General features: G+C 40.2%; 1 protein-coding gene across 5 annotated transcripts in view; it reads left to right on the top strand.

Annotated features, from left to right (window-relative positions):
• The window catches only part of plecb (plectin b), a 118,777-nt gene that overhangs the window by 17,931 nt on the left and 75,196 nt on the right, over positions 1-25,650 (top strand). Inside the window, exon 1 of one of the 5 annotated variants that reach the window (XM_039619383.1) lies at positions 14,758-14,969. The exons of 3 other annotated variants lie outside the window; for them this stretch is intronic. In XM_039619383.1, coding sequence (XP_039475317.1) covers positions 14,924-14,969 — 46 coding nt within the window. In that variant the 5' untranslated portion in view covers positions 14,758-14,923. Of the gene's footprint in view, positions 1-14,757; positions 14,970-24,979; positions 25,122-25,650 lie in introns of those variants that run through there. One more of the 5 variants, XM_039619384.1, reaches the window with a different exon arrangement.

The following is a 25,650-nucleotide window of genomic DNA, read 5'->3' as shown; positions in this document are numbered from 1 at the left end:
TTGCCAGCTTGATTAGCTGCTATGGGTAATTTAAATTGCAGTTTCTCTTTGGCTGAAAAGCATCAAACAGTTGTAAATTATTAAGTAGTACTTTATTTTTGCCGTACATCATGGGGATGACTTTACAGTGCAGACATGCAGCATATGTCTTTATGAATGACTGCATCAAATTCTATTTCCAGTATGCGTGACGTGAGAAGCAGTATGGGAAGTGGTTTGTCACATAGACATTTGTGATGAATGAAGTCTTTAAAACACCAAATGACAAATTGGTGTGTGTATGTGTTAAGTGTATGTCTGTTTAAAGCCACTGAGTATGTGTTAGTCATTCTTATATAGCACAGACTCACTAATAACTTGTCAGATCTCAAAAATTTTAAATGAGAGTTTCCGTAACATTTTCGCAGCTTGTTTCAGCTGGTTGCCATCTGTTGAGTGCCTTTGCGAAAAAAGCAATTAACCTACAACAGCTAGATATGAATACAGTTGCTTGGAGGTTGTGTGAGGCTGTTGTTGAGTGTCTGTACTTGAAGTATTTTCAAATCAGGGTCAAAATGGACAAAATGAGACTCACCACCTCTTCACTTTAGCTTAATTTTCTCAGTCTTCAGCTGTTGGTTCTGAAATTTGCAAAAGAGTAGATACTGATATCTCTGTTTCATTTATGGAGGATTTGCATCTCCTTCAACTGCCAGGTATTATCTCTGCACTTAGTCTACAGCCACACCAGCTGCTCTGTGAGACAGTACTAATTACGAGTTCAGGTCACGTTGGATGTTTTGGAAAGGCTAGAAAGATTCTTTTGTAATTGAGTTTGGCTGCGCAAGCATTGCAATTAAAACTACTCTGCAAAAATACTATACTATATATTTAAAGGATATAAAAGGATATTTAAAAACCCTAAACAAGTAAAAAAAAAGTTTAACTTAAAATAAATGAATGAAGCATATAGCTGTTAGCATGCTAACCTACCAACAGTGTTTGTTTTAGGTTACTGAAGTAGTGAATTGACATTTAATAATTAGCACTAAACACAAAGAGCAACTCAAGCATGAACCTCTAGAGCAAAAACTAAGCAAAAGTACTTCCTTGAATGGCCACTTGAGGCTGCTTCAAAAGCATGTTTAAAGACTGGTACAGAAACTAAGCTAGCTAGCAAGTGCTAGGTTGGATTGACGGCAACTCCCCAAGCTATACTCTGTCGTGGCAATATGTTCACGTCCAGTGTCCATCATGGCAACAGTTAAAATGCCAAAAAAGTCAATATGCTCCTTGCGCTAGCCTTGTAAAGACATCTCCATGGCTACATCTTTTATCGAGCACTGTCATTATCATTGTCCATATTTCGTCGTTCATTTTGAACTAGCTTTATGAAAACTTCATTCAGTATCAGTTTCAGTCGTTCATTCTAGAACAGAATTGAATAGAAATATCCTTTGTTTTCCCTCACTGGGGAAATTCAGGTATTCTAGCAACAAAGTGACAGGCAGATGGATTCATTTACTCATTATTTCACCCAGACAGGCACGACTTTGCAGTTCCCAAAGTTAGAATGCTGTCTCACATGATTTAACCTACCTTCTGCCACACATGAGACAACTTTTAGAATCTTAAATAATTATGACAACAGTTATATGGTATTTGGGGCTAGCGCTAACATCAAATGTGGGCAATTTATTTTCCTTCTCTTGATGCAGTTGGCTGTCTTTTCACTGGAAACTACTCTGGCTACCTCTTCAACAAACAGAAAGTGCTGAATTCTTTTTGAGGTCAGCCATACGCAGATGTCAGTGCCAGGTAAAATGCTTGTGGAAAATAGACCGTTGGTATAAAATCTGTGGATCTGGCTTTTTTTTTGATGTGCGTCTGTTTACAAATGTATGACATTTTAGGACTTTCCTCTAATACCAGTTCAGCCAAATGGTGCCCTTTTAGTGCTTTCAGTTTCCAATTATCCACCAATGAAACCAAAAGGAAAAATCTAGGTCATGGAACTTTACTGTTACTGTATTTCCACCAAATAGCACCACACTCAACCGATGCAGGGCGTGACATTGTTTAGCATGAGGGTCACAAAGGCCCTTTAGCTACGCTGCTGTGAGAATTGCTACATTTGGGTGGGTTTTTCCTTTTCTTTTTTTAGTTATTATATTTTTTTCATGTGTGTCAGCTTCCTGTTGCATGGGATAGATCAGCAGTGACACACAACTCAATTGAGAGGTTACTTTGGGACAGGGCTTGATAAGTAAAACTCTGCTGGGATCCCTTTAGGGCCTTTTAAGGGAGAGAGTGAGAAGCTTCAGAGGGATGTTTCCCCAGTCTGTCGACCTTCCTGTCAAACAGTCAACAGTTTTCCAGAACAGAAGCTGCTGTTCTTTTATGCCTGAATCTCTTGTGTTTTTTGCCTGTCTGTGTGTGTGTGTGAAGTAATGCGAGCGGTAAATAGAGAGACAGAAAGGAGAACAATTAAAAGAAAGGGATTGCGATTGGATGCTAGTATTTACAACGATACAATGTCATTTGATCTGTTTATTTATGCTGAACGGGATGGGTGTTTTGCTTTGTAGAAAATCATTTACAATGATGTCAGCCTTCATGAACTCTTGGTTGAATTTTTGTGGGTTTGGCAGTCACTTCTGTTATTAAAAGTAAAGCTCCGCACACACAGTCTGAAAAATAAACGAGATGATTAAGAAAATGAATTCAGTTCAATTATACAGCGCCAAATCACAACAACTATCGCCTCAAGGCACTTTATATTGTAAGGTAGACTCTACAAACTGTAGGGAACCACAGAGTATTTACACAAACCTCTGGATTGGCTACACTTGAACTGTAAGAGAGAGAGAGAGAGAGTTTCTGTCTATTAATTTGGGTTTTACCTTGAAATTAGCTGGTTTCAGGAATTAAGGTAAACTGTAGCTTTGTTTTCACACTATCTAATCATTTAACTTTTATTACTTGGGAAAGAAGAGGGTAATGTCTGGCGAGGCCAGTGACCATGTAGCCTTGAAATGTTGCATCTGTTAAAGTTTGTGGGACCTTGAAAGTGTCAGCATTCTGACAGATTGGTCTACCTTGACTCCAGCTGCAGGTGCATGATATGCACCTAATTTTCTTTTGCTTGTTCTCCAGTTGCACTCATGACTTGTGATTTTCTTTCATTGTGTAGTATTAATTCACAAGAAAATGATAGCTAAAGTTATAAAATGAAGTAAAAAATTGCAGTAAACTGGAATTTTGACATCCTAATCATTCAAGGCTCTACAACCATTAATACATTTAGTGTCTCTCCACCTCTCTACAGTGCATGTTTACGGTCTGGTGCACAAAATGGTTTGGGTTTCTATAGTTTATTATTGTCTTCTTGGCAACTGTATTTAAATAATAAATATATGTATAATTTATGAATATAAACTTTGCTATTTCATCCAAATATGATGGCTTCTTGCTTAAACAGAATTACGGTGACCTTCAAACTTCTCACGTGGTACAGAAGGTCACCTGTTGATCAGAAGGTCGGTGAGTCGACATCCGATACACTCAATACAATACTGATACAGTACAATACGATACAATTTTGAGTGCTCAGAGTAGAAAAGCACTATATGTTAGTAAGGTACCAATCCATAAAAAGTTATGCGTTAGTGGAATTCTTTAAACAACAGGTGGGTGGCAGCTAGGATGCTAGTTAGTTTTGTGGTTAATTGTACTAACAACCCAGCCAAGAAGTCAGTGATTCAGTTTTAGTGTTAATATTTTATTACTCTCTTTGTCGAGAGTGACCTAGCAACAAATACAAGGGAAGAAACACAGCATCCAAATTAGAGTGAAACTTCATGAACACTATATTCTTAATCCTTTGAAATTGACTTAAACGCCCCAATTGTAACCTCCTCTGTCAGTTTCGCGCAGGTGTTTCTTACTGTGGATGCATCTTGCTAACCAAACTCAGTAGTGTGGAATTTCTACCATCTCGTCCAAATATGGTCACTTCTTGCCTAAAATTCAAATGGCAGCAGCAATAGTGCTAAACCTGACGCTCCAAAGGACACTTTGGACGACCTTTAGCTTCAAGCTTCAGAAGTTAAAATGATGCCTCTGGATAAATGCTTACATGCATTTGGTCATAACCCAGTTAGATTCCCCCTTTCAAAGTCATTCTCCTCTCTGAATGTCTGACATGCTGAGTCAGACAGATGTGGATGTGCTCAGTGCTGCGCAGCAGTTCAGTAGACGGATGATTGTGGCTTTTAACTGTCCTGATGATCCTATTTAATCTGACATCTTGTTTGCTTTTAGAAGACGTGAGATCTGCTTAAACAGCAGATTGAGTGGCATATGTCAGCTCACTCTCTCTTCTCATATACTGGAGCTCCAGACCTTTCAGCTCACAGCTTACTAGGGTTGGACGGCTTTACTGCTTCTCTTTTTAAACAAATAAGGAGTCCTGTGGTATTTAAGCATTTATAGCTTCTCCATGATTTTTACAAGGACTTTGAAACACATGGTTTTGCGGTTTGAGAGGAAAAAGTCAGTGTGGAAAACAGATTTGTGTGGAAAATAATAACGTTCTAACACCTGGGTTGTGTCTGACACAAAGAGACTTTGTCTCTGCTGCTTTATAATGGAAGGCAGGGCTGTGGGCTGTATTAAGTCCAGTATTAGTTTGGGACTGTAGCTTCAAGGCTCCAATGAGCTGTGAAAAAGTTAATGAGGAGAACAAAACATCCTGGAGCACTGTGCTGCAGCTTACCTGACGCAGTGTAGTGCAAGCATACCATCGCTACACCATACAGTACACATAGTGTAGATGGAAAAATAGCTTTAAAAGCAGAGCCTTCACTTCCAGAAAGAACAGGGAGAACCATCCCTCCCCCTCATTTCCCAGCCCTCCCCTCTGGAAAAAAGAAAGAATGAAACTGGATTTTTTGCATAATTGTGCATTTTAAGTGACAGATTGCTCTCAAACACAAGTGTTTTAGCAACATTTTCCCCTTTCTTTAAGCATTCACTTTGACCTTGTTGCTAGTTCTGTTATGTGTCTTCATTTTGGATGTTGCGATTCAGAGTACAGTTACATATTTCACTTCAGGCCCTGAATCCACCTTGTTACTGCAAACGCAGGCTGAAAGAAAGCAGAGAAAAACAGAACTGAAAGCTGAGAGCATACACAGAAACCAAAGTCCCATCTGTTTCACCGTAGCTTGAGTTAACAGAAATCTCTGTGTCCAGCGTGAAGGAGCACTCTGTTGAGAGAAGACAAGAACTTTTTGATAGCCTGAAGCAATTACGTTCACATTGAACTCTGTCCAGATTTTTTCTGAGTAAGTGGAAATAACTCCTTTTTTTGCCAAGCAGACTTCAGGCTTATTATGTTCCAAGTGAGTAATAATAAAAATAGTCCTTAGCGCATGATCTGATACCTGTTAATTCATATTACCAAGTAATGATGCTTGTGAGCAATCATTTGTGAACGTGTTTAACTTTCCATCATTTCCTGACACTCAAAGGCAGTAAGTTTATTGCTGGTCAGTGGTATTCAGAGCAACTGGAGCCGGATTGTGTGACAGTCACCAACACGGGCCAGGAATGTCATGACAGGTCACCCCACACAGCTGACAGTGGGGGGAATGTGTCCCACGTGTGCACACACTGACATTGCACATTAGGTTTCTCACTGATCTTTCCACATGCACACGCTCTCCCTCTGGGACTGCAAGCATACCACAAGGAGTAACTCGTCGCATTTCCCTCTGTTAGCGGCTGACTTAATCTCCTCCTGGTCTAAGACACCAAAGATGGAGGAGTGAAGCTTGTTAGCCTTCCACAGTCTGATTCTGTGAGGCTTTGACAGAATATGCAAAAAACTACCCTAAATGGCAAACTCAGCTCCTCCGTTTCCACTGAAAAAGGAGCTACACAGACTGGACTTACTTAAAAGGCACGACTTGCTTCATAGATAAAGATGCTTCTCAGATGATAGAGTGCTGTGAAACTAAACAGGGCCTCTCATGCTTTTGTCTCCTGCCCACTGGCTCTCTGAGGGGTGTGTCGGCCCTCCCAGGAACCACAGGTCAAACAGCAACCCTGGAAAAAACTGCCTGTTGTTTGTTTTCTTATCTGAAAGTTCAAATCACTGCCAATTCTGGCCTTCCTGTAGGGCTGTAGCTACACTTTGACACGGCTTAGGCGCTCCAGTTGCTCCAGGGCAACTTCGAGCCTGGTGAGGGCTGCGTTTGAAATGTTTGGAAAGTCCATTTGGAATGAGCTCTGTGTGCAATAATTTAGCCTTATCGCTCGCTACGTTGTTACAGCTGTTGACATTGTTAAAAGAAGGACTACATGACCTCCTGTGTACATTATTTATGTTTGGCCTTTACCATCATACCATGAATTCACAGCTGAAGGCCAGGAGAGATGTGAGAGCACATTAACATAGCCAACTGACATACTGCATATAATGTGCTTAAATTCGTGGTACAGTTTAAATTGCAGCAATAAAATTCTACTTTCAACTGATACATCTGATTAATTTCAACTGATTTTGAACTTTACAGTATTACATTTAATAATTTGTGATAACCTGGATTTCATAGAGGGGGAAAAAAAACAACCGACACAAGCGAAAGTGTTAAGGGTGTTTTCAACAGGAAGTGCACTTCACATGCAATCAGAACCAGTGTCCTGTATTGCTAAACAGCAGAGAAGCACACATAAATCAAGTTTGAGGAAACTGAATTAACATGTGAAAGATAGCCAAGGAACAGTCAGAAGTGCTACTTTTTTCTCTGGTCATGAGACAGAGATGTGCTAAGTTATAGTCATGGTAAAAGGCTGTTAGTGGCCCAAACTATAAGGATTCTCTGTGGCTTCCAGTAGGAGGCAGTGGGCTGCTGGCATCACAATAGAGACAGACTCACTGGTGTCAGTTTTAGGAGAGCTGAAAGCGGCTCTGGACGAATCGATTTAAATCTGTCAGACATGCGGCGAAAGTCCCACCATCCATCCTGTTAGAGGAGCATTACGGGCAGTAGCCAGAGAGACGCCTCAAGCAGAAACTCCCTGTCATGTGCGGTGAAGACAGAAAAAGATGATGAGGCACTCAGAGAGTGTGGGAGAGCAGCAGGACAGGAAGGAGAGAGACAAAGTGCTGAAAGACAAATCAGTTTTCACAAGCAGAAATTAAGAGGCAGATAAAGTAGAGGGTAAGGGGAGGAGGATTGGATTCTCTCTCCTCTGACTTGGCGTTGATCAGTCGAGGTTGGGTTCACGCTTGGCAGCAATTTGTTTAGATGAGGCGGCGTGTAAGGTGAGACCTGTTGTTGCAGCAGGCCTCTGGTTTTATTTTTGGCCTTTAAAAAGGCAGTTTCTGCCAATTCAGCGACATGATTCATGAGCCAATTTATACTCACATTGTTCGGAGAGAAACATACGTGTCACGGTATTAATATCCTAGAGCTAGATATTGTTTCCCCCACTGTTGCTTCTCTGCTTATGTTGGCTGACTGCATCATGACTTACAGGGTAAGCACAGCCCCTAGTGGATCATTGTTCTCATAACAACAGACCTGATGATCAAAAAAGCTGACAAATGGACTTTTAAGGAAATCCCCAAGGATTTAAAAAAAGCTTTGGGTTGACATGAGGAACAGTAGCTGAAATAGCGGAGATTTAGATTGTGTTCCAGAGTGGAGATCAGTGTGTGGATTCCAGGCTTTGGATTAATGTCTTCTGTCTCAATAGCTGATGGGTTCGTTTAAACAAAGCTAAAATGACTGCATTGCTCCAGTGACGCTTCTTAGTCCAGTTCCAGCATAGTGAATCTCAGTGGAAGCCAGTGAGTCAGAGCGTGGGTGGGGTGGAGTGGTGGTGGTAGGGGGGGGACCTTTGGGGACCCATTTTGCTCCATGTCAACCACTTATACTTTTTCAATTAAATGACTCCCTCTTTTCCTCCTTTCTGTAAATAGAATGTGACTCAGAGATAACGTTCTTGTGCTCGCCGCTCCATGAATCATATTTCCAAATCTCAAGAAGGTAGAAATTTATAAAGGGAGGCACCTGCTGCAGCTGAAGGTCCACACGAGAGCTGATCTCTGGTCTTTAGCTGCCTTGTTTTTAAGGTCGTGTTGTCTCAATTCTTAGAATTCCTCAGGAGTCTTGTGTGTTCAGTATGGTAGGAAAAATCACCCTCCCTGAAGAGATTTGCAGGCTGCTTGCTGTTTGCCTGTCAACATTAATGATAAAAAGAAAGCCTCCCGTTTATGCATTTTCCTGTGTAATGCACATAGCCTGTGAAATCCCAAAAATAATGATGAGATTGGTTTTAATCAAATTAAAATAACAGCAAACTTGTGATAAACTATGGAAAACAAAATCTGCTGAGATCACACTGGCGCGGTTGACAGGCTGTGTGTTTTGTCAGGTTTAGTCCATTGGCTTAACTATTTTATCACAGACTAACACGCGGACGATCTCTCTTGATGGGGAGCCCGGTCTCCTGCTGACTGCTGCCTTGTGCTCTAAGCCGGTACATTGGGCCGGAGGTCTGAGTGGCTGGGTGACCTCAGACAGAAGGAATGTTTTGTCTGGATTGTCCACAGCAGGGCTACCGGTCTGATGTCGGTGGAGCAGCAGAGCTGAGAGCCAGCGGGACTTTGAAACACTCAAAGGTGAAAGTATCAAAAATCGTGGTAGGAAAAGTTGTTTAGAACAATAAGAGGCCACATAGGAAATAAAAAAACTATCAAAGCGGTATCACTGAAAAACAGCTGTCCATGTGCTGCTTTGTAGCCACACAGTTGCACCTAATTTTGTTGCTGAGAAACAAGTGTTTGCTTACCCAGATAGGCAATGAAATTTCAAGTGCATCACTACAGGGCAGGCAAAGCTAACTGTTGTGTTTTAGTAGCTTATTGCACATGGAGCAAGCACAAAAGTCTTTACCTTTACTAAACATTTAAGTAGCACAATCAAATCTAAACCTATTGGTTCAGAGGAAATATTTTCCATTAGTGATCATTCAGAGTGGCTTTGGCCTATATGAGATTTTCAGGCTATTTATGGCACAACCTTTAAATGTATAGCAGAAATGCCATGGCAGTAATATTTCTGAAGTCTTTGGACAGGATCATCTTTATCATGTTCATGAGAACTTTTATGACCTTAGAAATGAAAATATTTTGAAAGCTCGGGGTTATGAATGTTTTCAGAAATAGCAGAAGCCATTGAAGTTAATTTTTCAAAGGATGTAAAATTGAAAAAAAAAAAAACAAAAAACATAAAAATGAACATTTCAGTCCTGAAAGCTTTTGGCTGTTCCCTTATTTACAAGAACATTTGATTTGGCAGATTGCCCTTCCTAATGGAGCACACAAGGAATTTCAGTACATATAAAGGTAGATATTACCTATCATTTATGTGACTTTGGGACCAGAGTTGTTTGTCTTACAGCATCCTCTGTGGCAAAGTAACTTTGGCTGTAGTTGTAGTTTGAGACAAATATTTTGTGTCGTGTGATGCCTGGTCCGGCAGCAGAGGTGATCCAGCGTAGCACCAGCGACTTACCTTCCATGACATCTATCACAAGATCCATTTGAAGGCAGCTTTACACGACTTTTTATGACCACAATGGTCAGTCTGTGTGTGTCTGTGTGATCCGATATGATTTATTGTTTGACCAGTATCAGAGTGTCAGCAGTTACTTGACCATTTAAAAGCGACTGTATTGTATTACTATTACTGTAGTCTTAAGTAGTTCTTTAAATCGTTGTCTCCAGCTCTTCTGAAAAAGGAAAAGTTTAAAGGCAGCAGAAGTAATCTGGAAGGCATGCATTGCAATGTTAAACTCATCACAGATGGACAGATAAAGCCAACAAGTGACTGTGACTATTAGCGAAAGGTCAAGAGAAATTTCCCTTACCAGGCCTTGACAAATAAATCTTAGTCATTTACAGGCTGCCCTGTGGCTAATAAATGCTTGTGTAGCTTGGCAGGATACTTCTAAAGCCAGAGCAGCACAAACTGAACAGGAGCTCAGCCTGGACATTACAAAAACCCTGCTCCTCATAACTCTCATTCCTTTTCAAAACCAGTTATGAAACACTGCTAGGGGCTGAGAGATTCATCCCTGTGTAACCTTGAAAAGCTGAAGAGTGTGCGTTTGACATTGTAGCCTGTGTTTGTTCTAGTATGTAACCGCATGAGCAGCTGCAGGCCTTTTTTTTTTACATTGCTCTAAAATATTTGAAAATATAACATAGGAAACTAAACTGATCCAAATGCCAGGAACTAAATGCTAAACAGAATTTTATGATGTGTGTGAACCTCTGAACAGTATGTGTTTTATGTTTTTATGTACTGTATTTAGTTAAAGTCCAAAGCAGGTATTCCTTAGACAACAACCTTAGACAACGTTTTCTAGATTTAATATAACAAAATCTTCAACCTGACTACAAACCTCTGGCTCATTTTTAGTCATACTGGTAACACACAAACACTTATTGCTCATTTTCTGGTTTATTTTCTGAACTTAACCAAGATTATGTTCTGACTTAAAATATTGCAGCTAAGCGTAAATGCAGGCAGCATAGCGTGGAGGTGTAGACATTAGTCTAAGAAATATGCTTTCTCTTAGAATTTTAGGACAAATGTGCAGCTACTGCTAGTAGTTAGCTTACTTTTATTAGATGTGGATCTGACATCTTCACTTGTAAACTAAGCAAACTATCCTGTGGTTGTGTCTGTCACCAAGAGTTTGCCAAAACTATGAAGCCGAGTATTATGGAACTTATTGGAGGAAGAACCTATAAAATGTTGGTGTGAATACCAATCACCTTCTTTACAGCTGTGAAAAAGTGTGTTTCCTCTGTTGAAAGGTGTACTCTTAGAGTATCTTCCTTCCTTTCGTATTGTCACAATGTGTGTAATATTTATGTTTAACTTTAATGTTACTTGTTTTAAAAACGAAAGGTTTCATAACTGTAACAAATAACTCTTTCACAGCTTATTTGAGTGCAGCTGTGGATTAATTTAATCCATATTAACTTTGACATGGTTGCCCATTGCAACTAGTGCAAAAACAGGCTGCACTGATGAGCTGGGTCGTGCTCATTAGAGCATACTGACTCAGTCTGACTAGGATGTATTGACTGTTCGCTGTTTATAAATTAGACTGCAAACCTCTCTGTGGATAATTGCAGTGACTCTGAGCTGGACCTCCAGCCACGTGACCAGTGCAATCACCGTCTCGTGGCCTGGAAGTTGGAGGTATTGCACATTTGACCTCTTGCTGACCAGTTGATCACAGCAACTACTTGCAGTCAGTCACCAAATGTAAAAAAACCCCAAAAAACAAAAACTGTGCCTTTCTGTGTGGAGTTTCCCTGTTTTTCCTCAGTATCCCATCAAGGATCTACTGCACCTTTCATTGTGTCAGCTGGAATATATTCTTGCCCACCCACAACCATAAGTTGTATAAGTGTTTGAGAAAAAAGATGAATAGGTGGAAAGCTGATTGGTGTATTGGTATGTATACCTAGAAGTATCTGTAGGGTCTTCTGTTTAAAGGTCCTTGTAAACATCCTTTAGTTGCAATGCCTGGCTTTCCTTAAGGGAACATGCCATAGTCACAAGTGATGGGAGTGGAAAGAGTTTGATGGGCATAGATCCAGAGGGCTACTGATGTCAGCCAAAGCAAGCAGTCAAACACTTTATACGCAAGAAACACTCAGCTGTGTCCTGTAAATTCACAAAACATGCTTGCATGGGTCTTTTTTCTTGTAAGACAAGTATGGAAACAAATTCTCTAGAAGTACTCCAAAATCTCCTTCAACTGCTTCCAAGAGCTTCACACTCTTGAACACACTCTGAAAAAACACACACACTCGAATATACACACATGATTGAATTCTCCTTGACAGTAAAGAACAGCAAGACTCCCATTTCCCCTGCTGCCAAAAATGTGTCAGTCATTTCCTCCAGACGTCCTTTATTATGTACAAGAGGCCATACAAGAGCTGAATCAAATAATAGCGTTGCAACAAGGCCACCCACTGTCTGAGCAGAGATGGAGGCTAACTGATTACTAGTGGGTGGATTGATTTACCATCGTTTATTTTGTTTAATTTCTCTTTGGTAAACTCCGATCCATTTCCTGTGGCTTTTACCACAGCCTGTTCTACTGGGTATCAGCAGGGCTTCTTTAGTGAGGCATGATCAGTAGTTCATGTTTAAGCTTACGATAGAAGTCAGTGCGGTTTATTGACTAAGGATGGCTGCTGATTTAGTCGCATGAGGCACTGATTACTGATAATGCCTGAGCCAAGTTAGTCTCTCATCAGTTTCATTCTGACATAAAAGCTTTTCAGCAGATTTTAGGAAGCAGTTAATACTGTGAGTTCATTATGTTTGGGAAGTAGATGTTTGATTTGGGACACAGCACTGGGAGTGTCTTTTGCTTTTTGTTTTTCTCAATTTGGCAGACAAGCAGCTGTTATTTTTCACTTGTGCTGTGTCTCTGTTGCTTGTGCCCACCGAAGGAGAAAACACAGGTTTATTGCATTTTTAGAGTGCCTGCAGAAATGAAATAGCACATCCAGTAATCATTCCCCTTCCTGTGGTGCAAGCTTGTAGCACGCTGGGCAAACAACTTCAGTTTACATGGATAAGGTAGCCAGGATTTTTATTTGTTCTTTATAAATTGGGCAGTTTTGAAAGCACTTCAGCTAGTTCATGTTTTTTTCCTAGCCTAGATTTTCATACTGGGAGGGCTCTGTTTTTTTTTTCTACTTTACAAATTAGATTAGTGTTTTAATGTACTTAGCTAATCAAATAAATTCTCTGTAAGGTAAACAGGTATGAAAGAACAAATTTTGCTAATTTGCTACACTCTTAAACACTATGTGAAAGTCTTTGGAAGGAGTTTTTCAGAAGACCGTATAAAAGATGGACGTAGTCACCGCGATTTCACCCATTGGTTTTAGGAGCTTCCGTGTTTTAGTTGCTGCCAAGTCAGTTTTTTGGAGCTGTAAATATCTGGACAAGAGGGTGGAGTGCAAAGTTATCAGTTAACGCTAGCTAGCTTAGTTAGCAGCTACATCCACAAACTGTAAAGGTGCCACAGACACACACGTCTGCTAACTGGGGCTAAGAAACAAAATAAAATATTAAAATTTCCCTCACAAACTTCTTGGATGGCCACATAGTTAGCCATCTTTACAGTAAATGTTATATATAGGTCTGTATGTATACATACCTCATCTCCTCCTTAAAGGTTGGACAATCTAAATGAAACTTTGCATGAACATATCACACATGTAACCATTATTAATGTTTATATGATTTTAAAAAAGATTTATTAGAAATCCAAATTCCCATGATCTGCTTTAATCCAGATCATAAAAGGTATAAAAGATGGATGTTGGTCTGAAAAGTGAAGCCAGCGTTGATTTGCCTAAAACCTGTATTTTTTAAATAGGGGGCAACAGCTATGGATATAAAAAGACTTCCAGTTCTGTAGAAGTCTGAATGAAGTGGCTCTTGGATTTGACCACAGTAAACATTTAACTGTTGATTTAAGGGGCTCAGTTAATTATTTCAGCTCATACTTAATAAAGTATTTAATGTATTTTCTAAGTTTCAGAATGCGTTCCATGGCTGATGAGTTCTTTGTCTGTTACCAGTCAGTGACTTCACAGGTGGTATGTCCGATGCAGATGCCTGAGTTGTACAACAATTAACCCCACGTAATGGGGAAGCTATCAATAGAGGCCAAAACTGTTTTTTTGTTTTTTTTTGTACCAGACTCTAAATGCTTTTTCATCTTTTTCATGCTGTGAAGCTTAACTTGGGAGTGGGTGGGGATCGACTCTCCTTTGAAACCAGCCTTTTGTGGCCCCTGCAGTCTGTTATCACTTCCTGCAATGGCCTCATTTTATTTAAGCTCCGGAAATTTTTCTTTAATAAACAACTATTTTCTAACGTGAGTGTTTTTGACTGGCCCCTGGTGGTTTAAAAAAAGAAGTTTACTCACAGTCACAGTAATTTTAGTAGTTTTTGGTGATTTAAAATTCCTGATCTATGTTTCTTTGTTCTGCTAAAATTACACAACTTGTAAAATACTTTCCCATCTATTTCAGAAGAATATCTCTTTGTACTCCAGCTACAGTGTGTTGCTGGAGCATTACGCTCACAGAAAAACCCTTGTTTTCATACAGCTGCTACATGTGCAATTAGTACTAAGCTAGTTTGTTTAGGATTTAGAGCAAGAGTTGTTTTATCCCCTTATTTATTGATGGATGCTCTGTGTGAAAACTGGCTAAACTTGGGAATTACTACAGGGATCTGGGGGTGGTGCTGGGATTCTGTGTCACTACATGGGCATGCATACGCATATACATGTTATACATTCACTTGCGTCTACTCCTGCTCTCTTTTCTGTATCATCTGTCCAAACTACTTCCTAATGTAAACCTTGTGGAGCAGGCTGATTGATAGATACGCTACTCTGTGTCACGATTCGCTGGTTTGTGACCAAAGTCGTTGTGGCAGATTCTTCACTCAGTCTTGGGCAAAAGAGGTGGAGGAAGACAAGGAGGGGCCAAGGGAGGGGTTTTGCACGAACAGATGCCGGCATACAGGATGTTTGCGCGTGTGTGTAAATGAGTGTGTGTGCATGCACATGGTGTGTCACAGGAACCAAAACAGAGGAGAGTCCCGGTCAGCAGACCTGCAGCAGCAAGAGGAAAGTGATCAAAGTAAGCCAGAAAAGACTCTGTACTAGACTTCAGTCACAGGAATTCAGTCAGACTCACCATTGGTCCTGTCATCATTTGAGGGGAAGGAGGCCAAGCTCTTGAATCAGCATCAACATTGCCAGTATCTGTTGTCATCACCATTCAAAAGGAGGCCTAACAGTGACAATGGACAACCCCAGGTCTATCCAGAAAGAGATTACGTCTCTAAAAGGTATTTAACATTCAGTTTTTGATTTACAGAAAAAGTGCCTATCGACAGGCTAACATACCAGACAGCAAAGAGTGAGGGTCACATTTGATTGTGTGAGTCTGTCTATAGGAAGGGAGGGGTGTCTGACCAAGTCATTGTTTGAAAAGCCGTGGAAGCTCAGGCATGTTTAACTAGCCGCTCACAATTGTATTTTAAACTGAGAGATACCATTTTACCGTTATAATAATCTTACCTGTGTTCGACTGTTTTATATCTGCCTGTCTGTGCTCAGAAATGTGTGCCATTGTTTCTGTTAAACAGATAAATACTGAAGGAGTAAAGCAGGCTGGTATTTTGATAGACACACTTGGACCTCACATTTGCCATGCAAACCCTCTATGCAAACCTGGAATATCCATTTTCTTGGCTTATCTAAAATTAGTGGTGAAATTGTGCTTAATGATTACACAGGCTGGGCTTTATTTTTGTACAGTAGCTCCGTGAAAGAGTGATGGAAAATGTAGCACGGCATTCTTTGGCTATCACGTAAACCAGGGAATGGGAGGAATGTTGTCCACCTTTTCTTTCGCCATGCTTCTTGCCTGTTTTCAGTGTTTGCTTCCTTCCATCACAGTAAAGCTTTCGTAGTTGCATCATTTCAGCATGCAACCTGTCAGGTTTTACCTTTCTGAACCAGTTATTCACACGTGCTGTGTGTAGTTTCTGTTGATGAATGACTTACAGTTAGTGTAAACTATGAATAGCCATATGCTCTGTAAACTGATAGTAACAATGATGAGGAAGACAGTGACCAGAAAGACAATAGAGAAGAGTTTTGCAATTTCTTAGCTCAGCATGTTAAGTATAACCTGAAAAACAAGTGCATTTCTTATCTGTTTTAAACAGTGCTTTATATAGGGAAAAGCTTCATTAGACGGGCTAATAGGAGACAGATAGGTGCAGCAAGTCATTTCCTTTTTATTTGCTTAGAACACAATCTTTTTTCTTTATAGGCTTGGATGAAAACTAGAGCACAACCACAAGAGGCAGTTCAAACAAACATGAGTGCTGCCTGGCCTGATGTGTTGGCAAATAGAAAAGGTGTATAAATATCTTTTGTATGCAGAACAAATGCAAAATGCAGCATTCTAGCAGTTAGCTTTGTAGTAAATTTTAAATAATTTTTCCAACAACATGAGAACATGCTGCTTTTCTTCTTTAGATTATAGTTTTGAGATTTTATTTGTTTCAAGCTGTTAGGATGGGAAAAAATGGTGGAGGACTGAGGTGGTCAGCATTGATTTTCTGTTATAAAATGAGAACCATGCAGCTTAAAAATACATATAATAAAAAAAAAAACATGAATGGTTCCAGACATCCCCCTCCTGTTCAAGTTTTCATGGGAAGTGTCGTTAAGCGTGATTTTTACCAAATTACCAACAGTATGTTTGATCAGAGCTTTATACATAATTGCATTAGGCAAACTTCCCAGCTCTCAGCTCTTTCAGTTTCTCCCATAATAAATCCTTTTGTAATTACAGCTGTGCCACTGTCTGACACTTTGGTTCTTTTCTTTTAGACGGCGTGTGTGAGCTTTCACACAGTCACACTAATAGAAAACTACTGGATCTCGCTGCATTGCAGAAATTGCTTCCACTTATGTGGACAGAGTACCTCAGTGTGTGACGCTCAATCATCAGAATTTTTAATCTGCGGCATTAGGACACTTGGAACACTAATGTCACACTGCTGCACAGAAAACAGGCCCGTTCATGCACAGTACGCTACCAGGAGAGATCAGTGCAAATGAGAGCTACAATTCCAAGAAGCTGTCATAGGTTCAGGCAGTGTGATTAATGTGATCTCAACGGTAGGCTCTCTCTCTGCGCGTCTGTGTCTCTCCATCTCATCTCTAGATTGATTTCGGCCTTAGTTTGCATTTCCTGAAGGAGGCATGCAGCCATAAATTTCCCCGTTTTACTTCATGACACATAACCACAGACAGTTAATGTGCTTATGAGGATGAGAGCCGTAGAGCTGTCTCCTGCTCTGATACGTTCTTTTCAAGTCTTGTCTCTTTTGTTTTGGGTTGTATTGTATTTCTTTTGGGGTCAGATCTTGCAAGCATAGATAATGAGTTGAATTCCATAAACCCAGAACACTGTGCGTGCAGTTGCACTGCTCTGTCTGGCTTTTCAAGCGGATATGCAGTTCTGTATGAATTGGTAGTAGCGTGACTTTACAGGGTTGCCAGCTTTCAAGTATCAGATTGGGTGGGTGGCATGGTTAACCTCAGCAGGTTATGAAACAGCTAAATGTACTGCCATTGTTACCAGGAAACATATTGCCACGTTGTTTTAGTTGCTAAAAAACACAAGCAAACGCATATAGAAGTGTAGTGTATAACAAATATATGCCAGCCATATAAGGAATGTCTACACAGGAAGCGACTCACTTGTTGCCTTGTAGCCATTTGTATCGGACATTCCAGGGTCTGGTTGCCTAGGTTACCCTTTACTGTATTTACCCCGTTGCATACTTCAGACATTCATCTAGAAGCTGAAAGTTTAACTCAGGACACCCAGTTCACATTGCCCACAGTTTTTTCTCTCCTTGCGTGAAGTCACTGACTCTCTGTGGTCTCTGCTCGTTTTCTGTGTCGACGCTCGTTCAATGTATTTTCCTCTTATACACCTCTAAAGACCATAAAATTTACATACTAATGATTTTAGACATCATGATAATTAAAGTAGACATGCACACTTACTCTGTAGTAGTCACTGCTACAAATACTGTCTTTGAATTTAGGCAGGAAAACTAAAAAAAAAGAAATATAAGAAGAAAAATTGACCAGACTTACTAAGAGGGACTGTGGACTCATCAAACTTTATTCGAAATATGGTCACAACCACCCATCATATGCTTTCCTTGGGGATCTGCCAAACCTGGTAGTCACCACCGATCCACAGTGAGGCCTTTCCCAACCCACAGACTCTGGCCTAGCATGCTGCTACATTGTCAATAATTGTTTGTGTTTTTGTTTGAGGTCCTTGCTCATTTTAACCTATCTAACCTAACCTAACCTAACCTATTTAACCTTTTTCACAAAGTACTGGCTTTCATCTTTATTTATTTTTATTTATTTGGCACGAAATTTGTGTGGGAAGCATGAGAGTTGTCAACCCTGCTAATTAGCATAAGCCACAAAAACATTGCTAACTCACATATCATCCTATATGTAGTTATCAAAGCTATTTTTGGCCTATGATTACATGCATATTCTTTACACCAACACGAAATATACTCTTTATTTTACAAAAAAGCTCACATAAGTTGTATGTATTCCATCTAATGCTAGGCTAACAGGGCAGTAGTGTTCATGCTGTAAGCTACTGCGATGATACAAACCCCAGTTTCCCCACCATGGCTGTCATATAATAATATATATAAAAACTGGGTTCTCCTCTCTTTTCAGTAACACACATATTCATATTCGTCACCTGAAACCTTCTGTTTACCAGAATAGTCACTCTCCATCGCAGCAAATAAAAGAAGACAAACAAGGTGATTGCATATCAGTAATGTAGTCAGATAAGGTAAGTTAGTCGTTATCTGAACTGTGCTGTTTCAATTAAGAGAACTAAAAATGTTTGATTAAATCTCGACGTTCCCTTTTAAAGTGCAATGACACATATGGTTAGCGATGCCAAAGTGCAAATTAACAACTGTTAAATTGATATTCATGGCATGTCTGATGGTGACCTCAGTCTATTTTAACCCATGATAATACTTTTGATAATATCACATCTTAATGCTGCAGTTCGCACTGATTGTTTCACCAGCCAGTTCGGTCACACATCACATATTTATGAATACAGAAAGCTTTTATACAAATGTTACACAATACTTTCAAGTTGAGCAACAATTTCTTAAATGTCTGCTATACTCAATCTGTGACAACAAAATACAATAACTGTTTAATTCAAGTATACTTATCCAACATTGGTCTCACCGCTTAAAAAAAGCAAAACCGTGTCAGCTACCAAGTTTACACTCCAGTCATCTGAGAAAAAGTGAGAATCAGCACAAGGTCCCTGCATCCTGCAACCTCCTGTCCTCTATTGTCTGAAGGAAATACCTTTTGTAATGCAGGAAATGTTCTTAGTATTGTAAATCTGCTTGCATTTCCAACGTGTTTCAAGAAAAACGAAATTAAGTCTGATTTTATTTCAGCCTTTGTCTACCAGCCGGCTGAAACACCAGCAGAGGCTGCGCACAGTTGTTCAGAGATGAAATGTTTATTTTACTTTGTTCTTGTCTGTAGAGACTGACTGTAAATATTAGGGGTAAGCTTATAGAGGGATTGAACAGATCCCTTCCTCCCCCCGGTTCTAAAAGCAGTATGGTCTTTATAGTGTCTGGATGGGCCATGCTTCACACTGTACACACATGAATTGGTTAGAGGAAATTCCATGACCTGCTTGAAGGTATTTTGGGAATTACTTCTCACTCATAACCTTGCTTTTATTTCTTTAATTTCCTTTTCTTTTGCCCCTGACCCTTCTGGACAGATTGCATCCGCATTTCTGAAATGCAGCATATGCTTACGTACACTGATTTTCCTTCTGTTCCACTCTGCAGTCTCTCTGTTTTGATGAGAAAAAAAAAATAGTGGCAAAAGATGACATTCAGCACTCTTTGTCATGAGGTAAAATAAACAGAGAAGCAGCGCAAGCGGGTTTCCACATTATAGTGTAATTAATGAGTGGCAAATGTGAGCATTGGGAGGTTCTCCAGGCTTCCTTCACTTGTTTACCTCAGGCCTCTGAGAGTCTCCTTTACAAAAAACATTACACAAAGATGTGCAACATTTTATGGGAAATGTAGCTCACAAGATATCATTTTCCCAAAATGACATGACGTAGGTTCAGCATTTATAGGTCTTTGAAGCGCTCCTCTGTGCTACATGGGAACGACAGAGTGACAGGTATAAACTGGCTGGTCACTTTGTCACCACTTTGCTGATTGGTGAGAACACTGTTTGCATTCAGGATAGTTTCAGGCCTGTCATGAGTGCGGCGCCACAGCGTGGGGTAATGATGAATATATTCCCATTTAACAGCAGAGTGAGAGGTAGTACATCCTCTCAGTATGTTTACCCTGGAGTGTTGCGTTGTAGTGTGTGCATGTCTGATGCATACTCGAGGCTCTGCAGCTGTGTGCTTGTCTGTGTTTTTCTCATGTGGATCATGCCCTTACTTTTGATAACACTGTAGTGATACTTTCCATCTATTCATCCCTCATCACTGATTCTGGTTCTCGCCTTATGAGATTCACTCTAAGACAGCGGTCCCCAACCCCGAGATTCCGTGAGTCGCTTTGGTACCGGGCCGCGAGAGTTGAGGCTCAGGTGTGAAATGTATGGTTTTCTTTTTATCGGTTTTCAGCGTTAGTTTGTTATCGCTTTTATCGTTAACTCGGTTTTCCTGGGTCTTTTCACGTGTGTTATGAATAAATCTTCTTTTTTTTGGTACCGGTACTAGTTTTATTTTGTTGTATTTATCCGCGACACCTTAAAGGCCGGTCCGTGAAAATATTGTCAGGCATAAACCGGTCCGTGGCGCAAAAAAGGTTGGGGACCGCTGCTCTAAGAGATGCTTTTATTATCAGGCAGCTGGGACTGGAGATGACTGGGTGTTACTAGTGAGATGGTTCTCATGGTTAAGATGTTGGATACCAGAGAAATGGGAACACCTAATCGAATTTAAAAGGGGAAATATCTTAGATTACTGAAATATCATATCTTAATATTTTTTTCTTCCTGTTATAGGTGTATGAATGGGGTAGTTTAGATTGAAAAGAACATGTTAGAATGTAAAAGTCACACAAAGTAGACAAGCCAGTCCTGGTTTCTCTGAGGTAAAGTCACTATTTTATCTTATCTCATATCTCTTCTTTGCTCTAGAAGAACTTGTTCTCCGTGTGTGGTTCACTCTAGTATAGTCCAACTAATATAGATTCTTTAAGGCAGATACTGATACTAATACTAATAATTGTTGACTTGATATACAATTTTTTTCTTTGAGATGCAGAAAACATAAAGAGTTCAGTTATAAGTCTGTTATAAAAAGGTCGCTATAAAAGTAGATATCAATATCGGCAGCACTGATACATGGGTTAGACTCTACTCTCTATTGATATGTGTAGGTGTGGAAGAGGGTGAAGGTGATTATCTCTATGTGTGTTGCTTGTTCATGATGTGCCTTTCACTATATGATAGCCTCCAGTTGCCCGCACAGCCCTGATACAGGCAAGCAGTTAAGAAAACAGGTCAGTATATGATACAAACGTTAAGCAGTAGTCGATACCTATCTGCGGTGGTCTGATGAAAGGGAAGAGGAGGAACATCTGATAGTAGCTGTTCCACCTGGCTGGAATCTTGAATTAAAGGATCTGTTGTTATTATCTCGGTACCTGGTGACATAGCACACCTTCAGAGCCCCTGTAGTCTTCCTTCTTGTGCAGTTTGCGCTTTTTGGCACAACAAGAAAGACTAATAGCCGATTATCCGGAGGCGTAACATTTTGGCACATGGGTGTTGGCAGATCAGTGTCATCTTTGTATTACATCAATCGACCACTATCATAAAGCTGTGGCATAGTGGGTTTTTAAAAAATCTGTTAAATGACACCTATAGCAAGTTTTTCATTATCTGAATTTTATTTGTCTCTATCAGTGTAGCTAGTGTTTGAACAACACAGGTTTTAGATACTGTTTTAAAATCTGATCTTTGGCGTTCTTGTCTTGTTTTATTAACAGTTGTTATCACAATTGCTGTTGTATTGGATCCAAGTCTCATTTTCTGGGACCATGATGATGGAACTGAAGACAGAGCACAAAGGTTTTCTTCAAGTTTCAGGAAATCGTAGCCACTTTAAAGCGTACTGTTGATATAATGTTTAAACAATTCTTTTTTTCTTGCTATTGTTCTGCTGTGTTGAAATTGATATATTTGCTTGTTCAGTATTATAGTAGCCTAGATGAAATCATTGTAACCCATCTTAGCTGCAATTATTAAGTCAGGAATGATGTTTCTTTGGCCACAGGCATTTGGTCTTTGATCAGAGACAGCTAGCTGCCAAAAAAGGCAGCAAACATTCTGATAACAGCTTCATGTCAGAGGACTGGAATGAGACATCTCTGAAAAGAAGAGATTAAAATGGATAACAGTTTAGGAGTTCCAGACATTTGGCAAAGAAATGATTCTCATGGACTCAGAACTTAATGATCAGCAACAAGGCCCTTGAACTTGAAGTAAGGACAAGTCTTTACACAGCTCGAGTGTTTTCTCTCATCCACATCCATTCAGCCAAACCTGTGTTCCATTTTCCTACAGCTGAGGATGGCACAGAGAATGACAGCTAAACAGCAGCTTCTTAAACTGTATGTATAGTGCAGAAAGGAAGTGACTCATCCAGTTACTTGCCAATCTGAGTTTTGTTTGCTTTAATTTCTATGTCAACAAAAGATGTCTGATCAAGAAATGACTCACAGTGTCATAGGCCACAGTTGTGACCACAAACAAATGACTCATCTTTTGGGACCGCATGCTAACTGGCTGCACGATGTCCTCGTGAATTCTCCTAAAATGATAACAAACCTCCTGCAAGATTATCAGTCATAGTAGCTGATAAACGAAACTTTTTAGCTTCCTGGTGTTGAATATTCTTTCAGAGCTCTTATTTTGCCTTTTGACAGAGAAATAACAAAAATGTCAGCTTTATGGTGACTTAAGACAGACAGAAAATAATGGATAGCTAAATCCTCACTGTCCCATCCAGTGAAACACAACTGCTAAACTACAGTTAACTTTAATTATCCTTTAGTTTTGCTCCAATCACAAACTTCAAACACAGTCTGTTCACAATATATAATACTAACAGGGGATTTTTCTCTTTATCTGTGACACCATGCTTTTGCCATGCTGTAAATCAGGAGTTGCTGCTTGCCTCAAATGTTGTGGCTGCACAATAAATGTCACAATGAAGCTGGTCAGTAAATTCCACTCAAATAAAGTTTGCTCCATCGACCGCTGTTGATCTCTTTCGACATTACTGCACGCCCCAACATTAAGAACAAGCCAAAACAATGCAGATACAAAGACAGACTGATTTATTATCACTCCCTTCTCCCCATTGTGACGGGCGAATTAAGCAGCCAAGGCCTAAATTTGTTTACAATCTTTCAGTCTGCTTCACACAGGAGGGTAATTTGATGAGAACCCAACTGTGTAGGCGATGGTTTCTGTGTGGTCCGAACCATGTGGTCTGTTTTAGAAGATATGACAGGACAATTTTTTTTATGTGTTTACTTGTAGCTGTTCCATCCCTTTCTCCCATTTTTCCTTTTTTAAAATACCATATGGGAGTTATCAAATTCCTCATCTGTTTTCTATGTGGCATCTTCCAGCTGTCGACCAAGCCCTGAATTCAAAAACACAAGCAGTATTTGTTATGGGCGTGCTTTATGCTGTTTGCAAAGCCTCCACGCTCCTATTGTTACTTCTGTCATCTGGCACATCTGCACTGTTTGAAACAGGCGCTCTGTGGAATCATTTCACACTCATGTCCACAATGTTTTACGGCAATTTGCACACAATTCAAGACATTCCTGTCATATAGTTTACCCTGCTTCCCTGTAAGGAAATGCATCATGGGTAGTTTCCCTTCTCTGTTGTTGAGCTATTTTTAGTTATGGCTTTCTAGCGCTATGGGGAAAGACCTTATAGTATACTTAATGAGAGCAACAGCTGTGAAATGACTTAGTGTCTCCCTCATGGTAAACAAACAGAAGCCAGGGGACAGAACCAGCCCTCTCTGCTCTATTTACTTTCTTATCTGAATTAGGCTTAAATATTTCCTTTTTGACAAAGGTTATATTTAGGGATGGATTACACGATCCTGAATCCTCCCTTTAGCTATGCTGCAATATACCTAGGCTGCTAAGGGGTTCCCATGATGATTCACCTCTTTTCTTAGTGTATTTATAGCAGCACTCTACATTTAATCATTAGTATTAATCTCTCTTTTAATATCATAAAAGTGCTGTTCATTATCTTCTTACTGAAAATAACAGTAATTTTAAAAAAAAATCCAACAACTTGCAGCCGAAGTTCCTTTTTTCTTTTCTCCTTTTCTCCTCCCACGCCTTCCGGATACCTTTAGCTTGGGTTAATGTGTGTGAGTGTGTGCTGTAATTCAGGAAAAAAAGTGTTAATGATTAACCTTATGGCTTCCAACACCTGCTTCACACGCAAGCTTTAAATGCAGCTACGGCTAGCATTAACACTGCACTGCAGGATCATGCATGCCAGCTAACGCCATCACTTGCATTGTTACATTTTAGAAGACCCAGTTAAATGGCCCACTTGCATAGATATGCTATATATAAATTTGACTCCCCTACACCTCGTGGACATCAAACACTCCCCACCTTTATCTTCACAGTGTTTTACACAGTGCACATGCAATGCAGTCATTTCTCTTTGACTGTTCTGTGTTCAGTGTCTTTTCGATTAGAAAAACCTGCTGCTGTTTTTGTCCAGCATTTTTGTGTCTCCAACTCAGCAGATTAATAGTCTTTTCACACCCTATCCCAATGTGTGCTTTTCATCCCACTCAAAGCTGCATGAAATGATTATAGTTAACCCTCATGCATACTCTGTCAGTCCAGCGGGAAGATGGAGCAGTGCTGCCTGATTTAATTGAATTTAACTTGTGTTCTATTGTTCTCTTTCATCTTTACGCCCTTGTTTGCCTTTGTTGCTGCTCTGAAATTTTAGCTCTTTGTCAAACACTTCAGCTCCATACACACTCACGTATGAGTATGCACACACACACACACACACACACAGAGGTATTATTATGGAGGGCGGCTCTGACCTGTGAGGAGGAGGAGGAGGAGGAGACTGGTGGGGGGGGACTTCTGTTGATCTACACTGCGTGACGTGTTTGACAGAGAACATTGGCTGCAAGAGAAAGTCAAAAATCTGGAGTGAAAGCGGAAAGGAGAGAAGAAGATAGCTGTAGGGAAAAGCCGCCGTTAGTAAGCCGTGAGGTTCCAAAGTTCTTCTTGAACGCGTCTGAATCATGGAGTCGTTCTACTCGAGCAAAGGTACGCAAACGCAGTGAACAAACATGCAGCTGAAAGGAGAGAAAGGAGACAGGCAACAAAGCTAAGAGGTAACGTGATACAGGTGCAGGGCCGGCAAACAGAGGATTTCAGTGGGTGGGACTGCACATGGGCAAAACTACAACAGTAGAAAACGTGTAACAGGTGTCTGTCTGCAAACACGTGAGAATGTACAGGATCAAAGAGTGCAAAAACGAATATATATAGTAATCAAGACTGTTAATCCATCTTCCATCTCCAGTTCTTCATATTTGCCAGTATTGGCTCTGTTGTGGGACATTCATGTGCAAAAAGCTAAGGTGCGACAAGAATTACTCATAGAACAGACAAGGCAACAAGTATGCCACTGATTCAGTCAGAAATGCCTTTGAAAGTCTGAATTGGAGCAGCTGGGGTGGTGGTGGGTTGCAAAGTGGTCTGAAAAGGCTGCAGAAACTCTGTACAAGCTGAGTTGTAATAGCATAGCCCATTTGAGGTGTGCCAATAGGATGAACAGGATGGGATCAGCTGA

The sequence above is a fragment of the Oreochromis aureus genome, linkage group 11, assembly GCF_013358895.1.
Source record: "Oreochromis aureus strain Israel breed Guangdong linkage group 11, ZZ_aureus, whole genome shotgun sequence".
In the NCBI taxonomy this organism is placed as follows: domain Eukaryota; kingdom Metazoa; phylum Chordata; class Actinopteri; order Cichliformes; family Cichlidae; genus Oreochromis; species Oreochromis aureus.
This window is presented reverse-complemented; position numbering and strand designations above follow the sequence as displayed.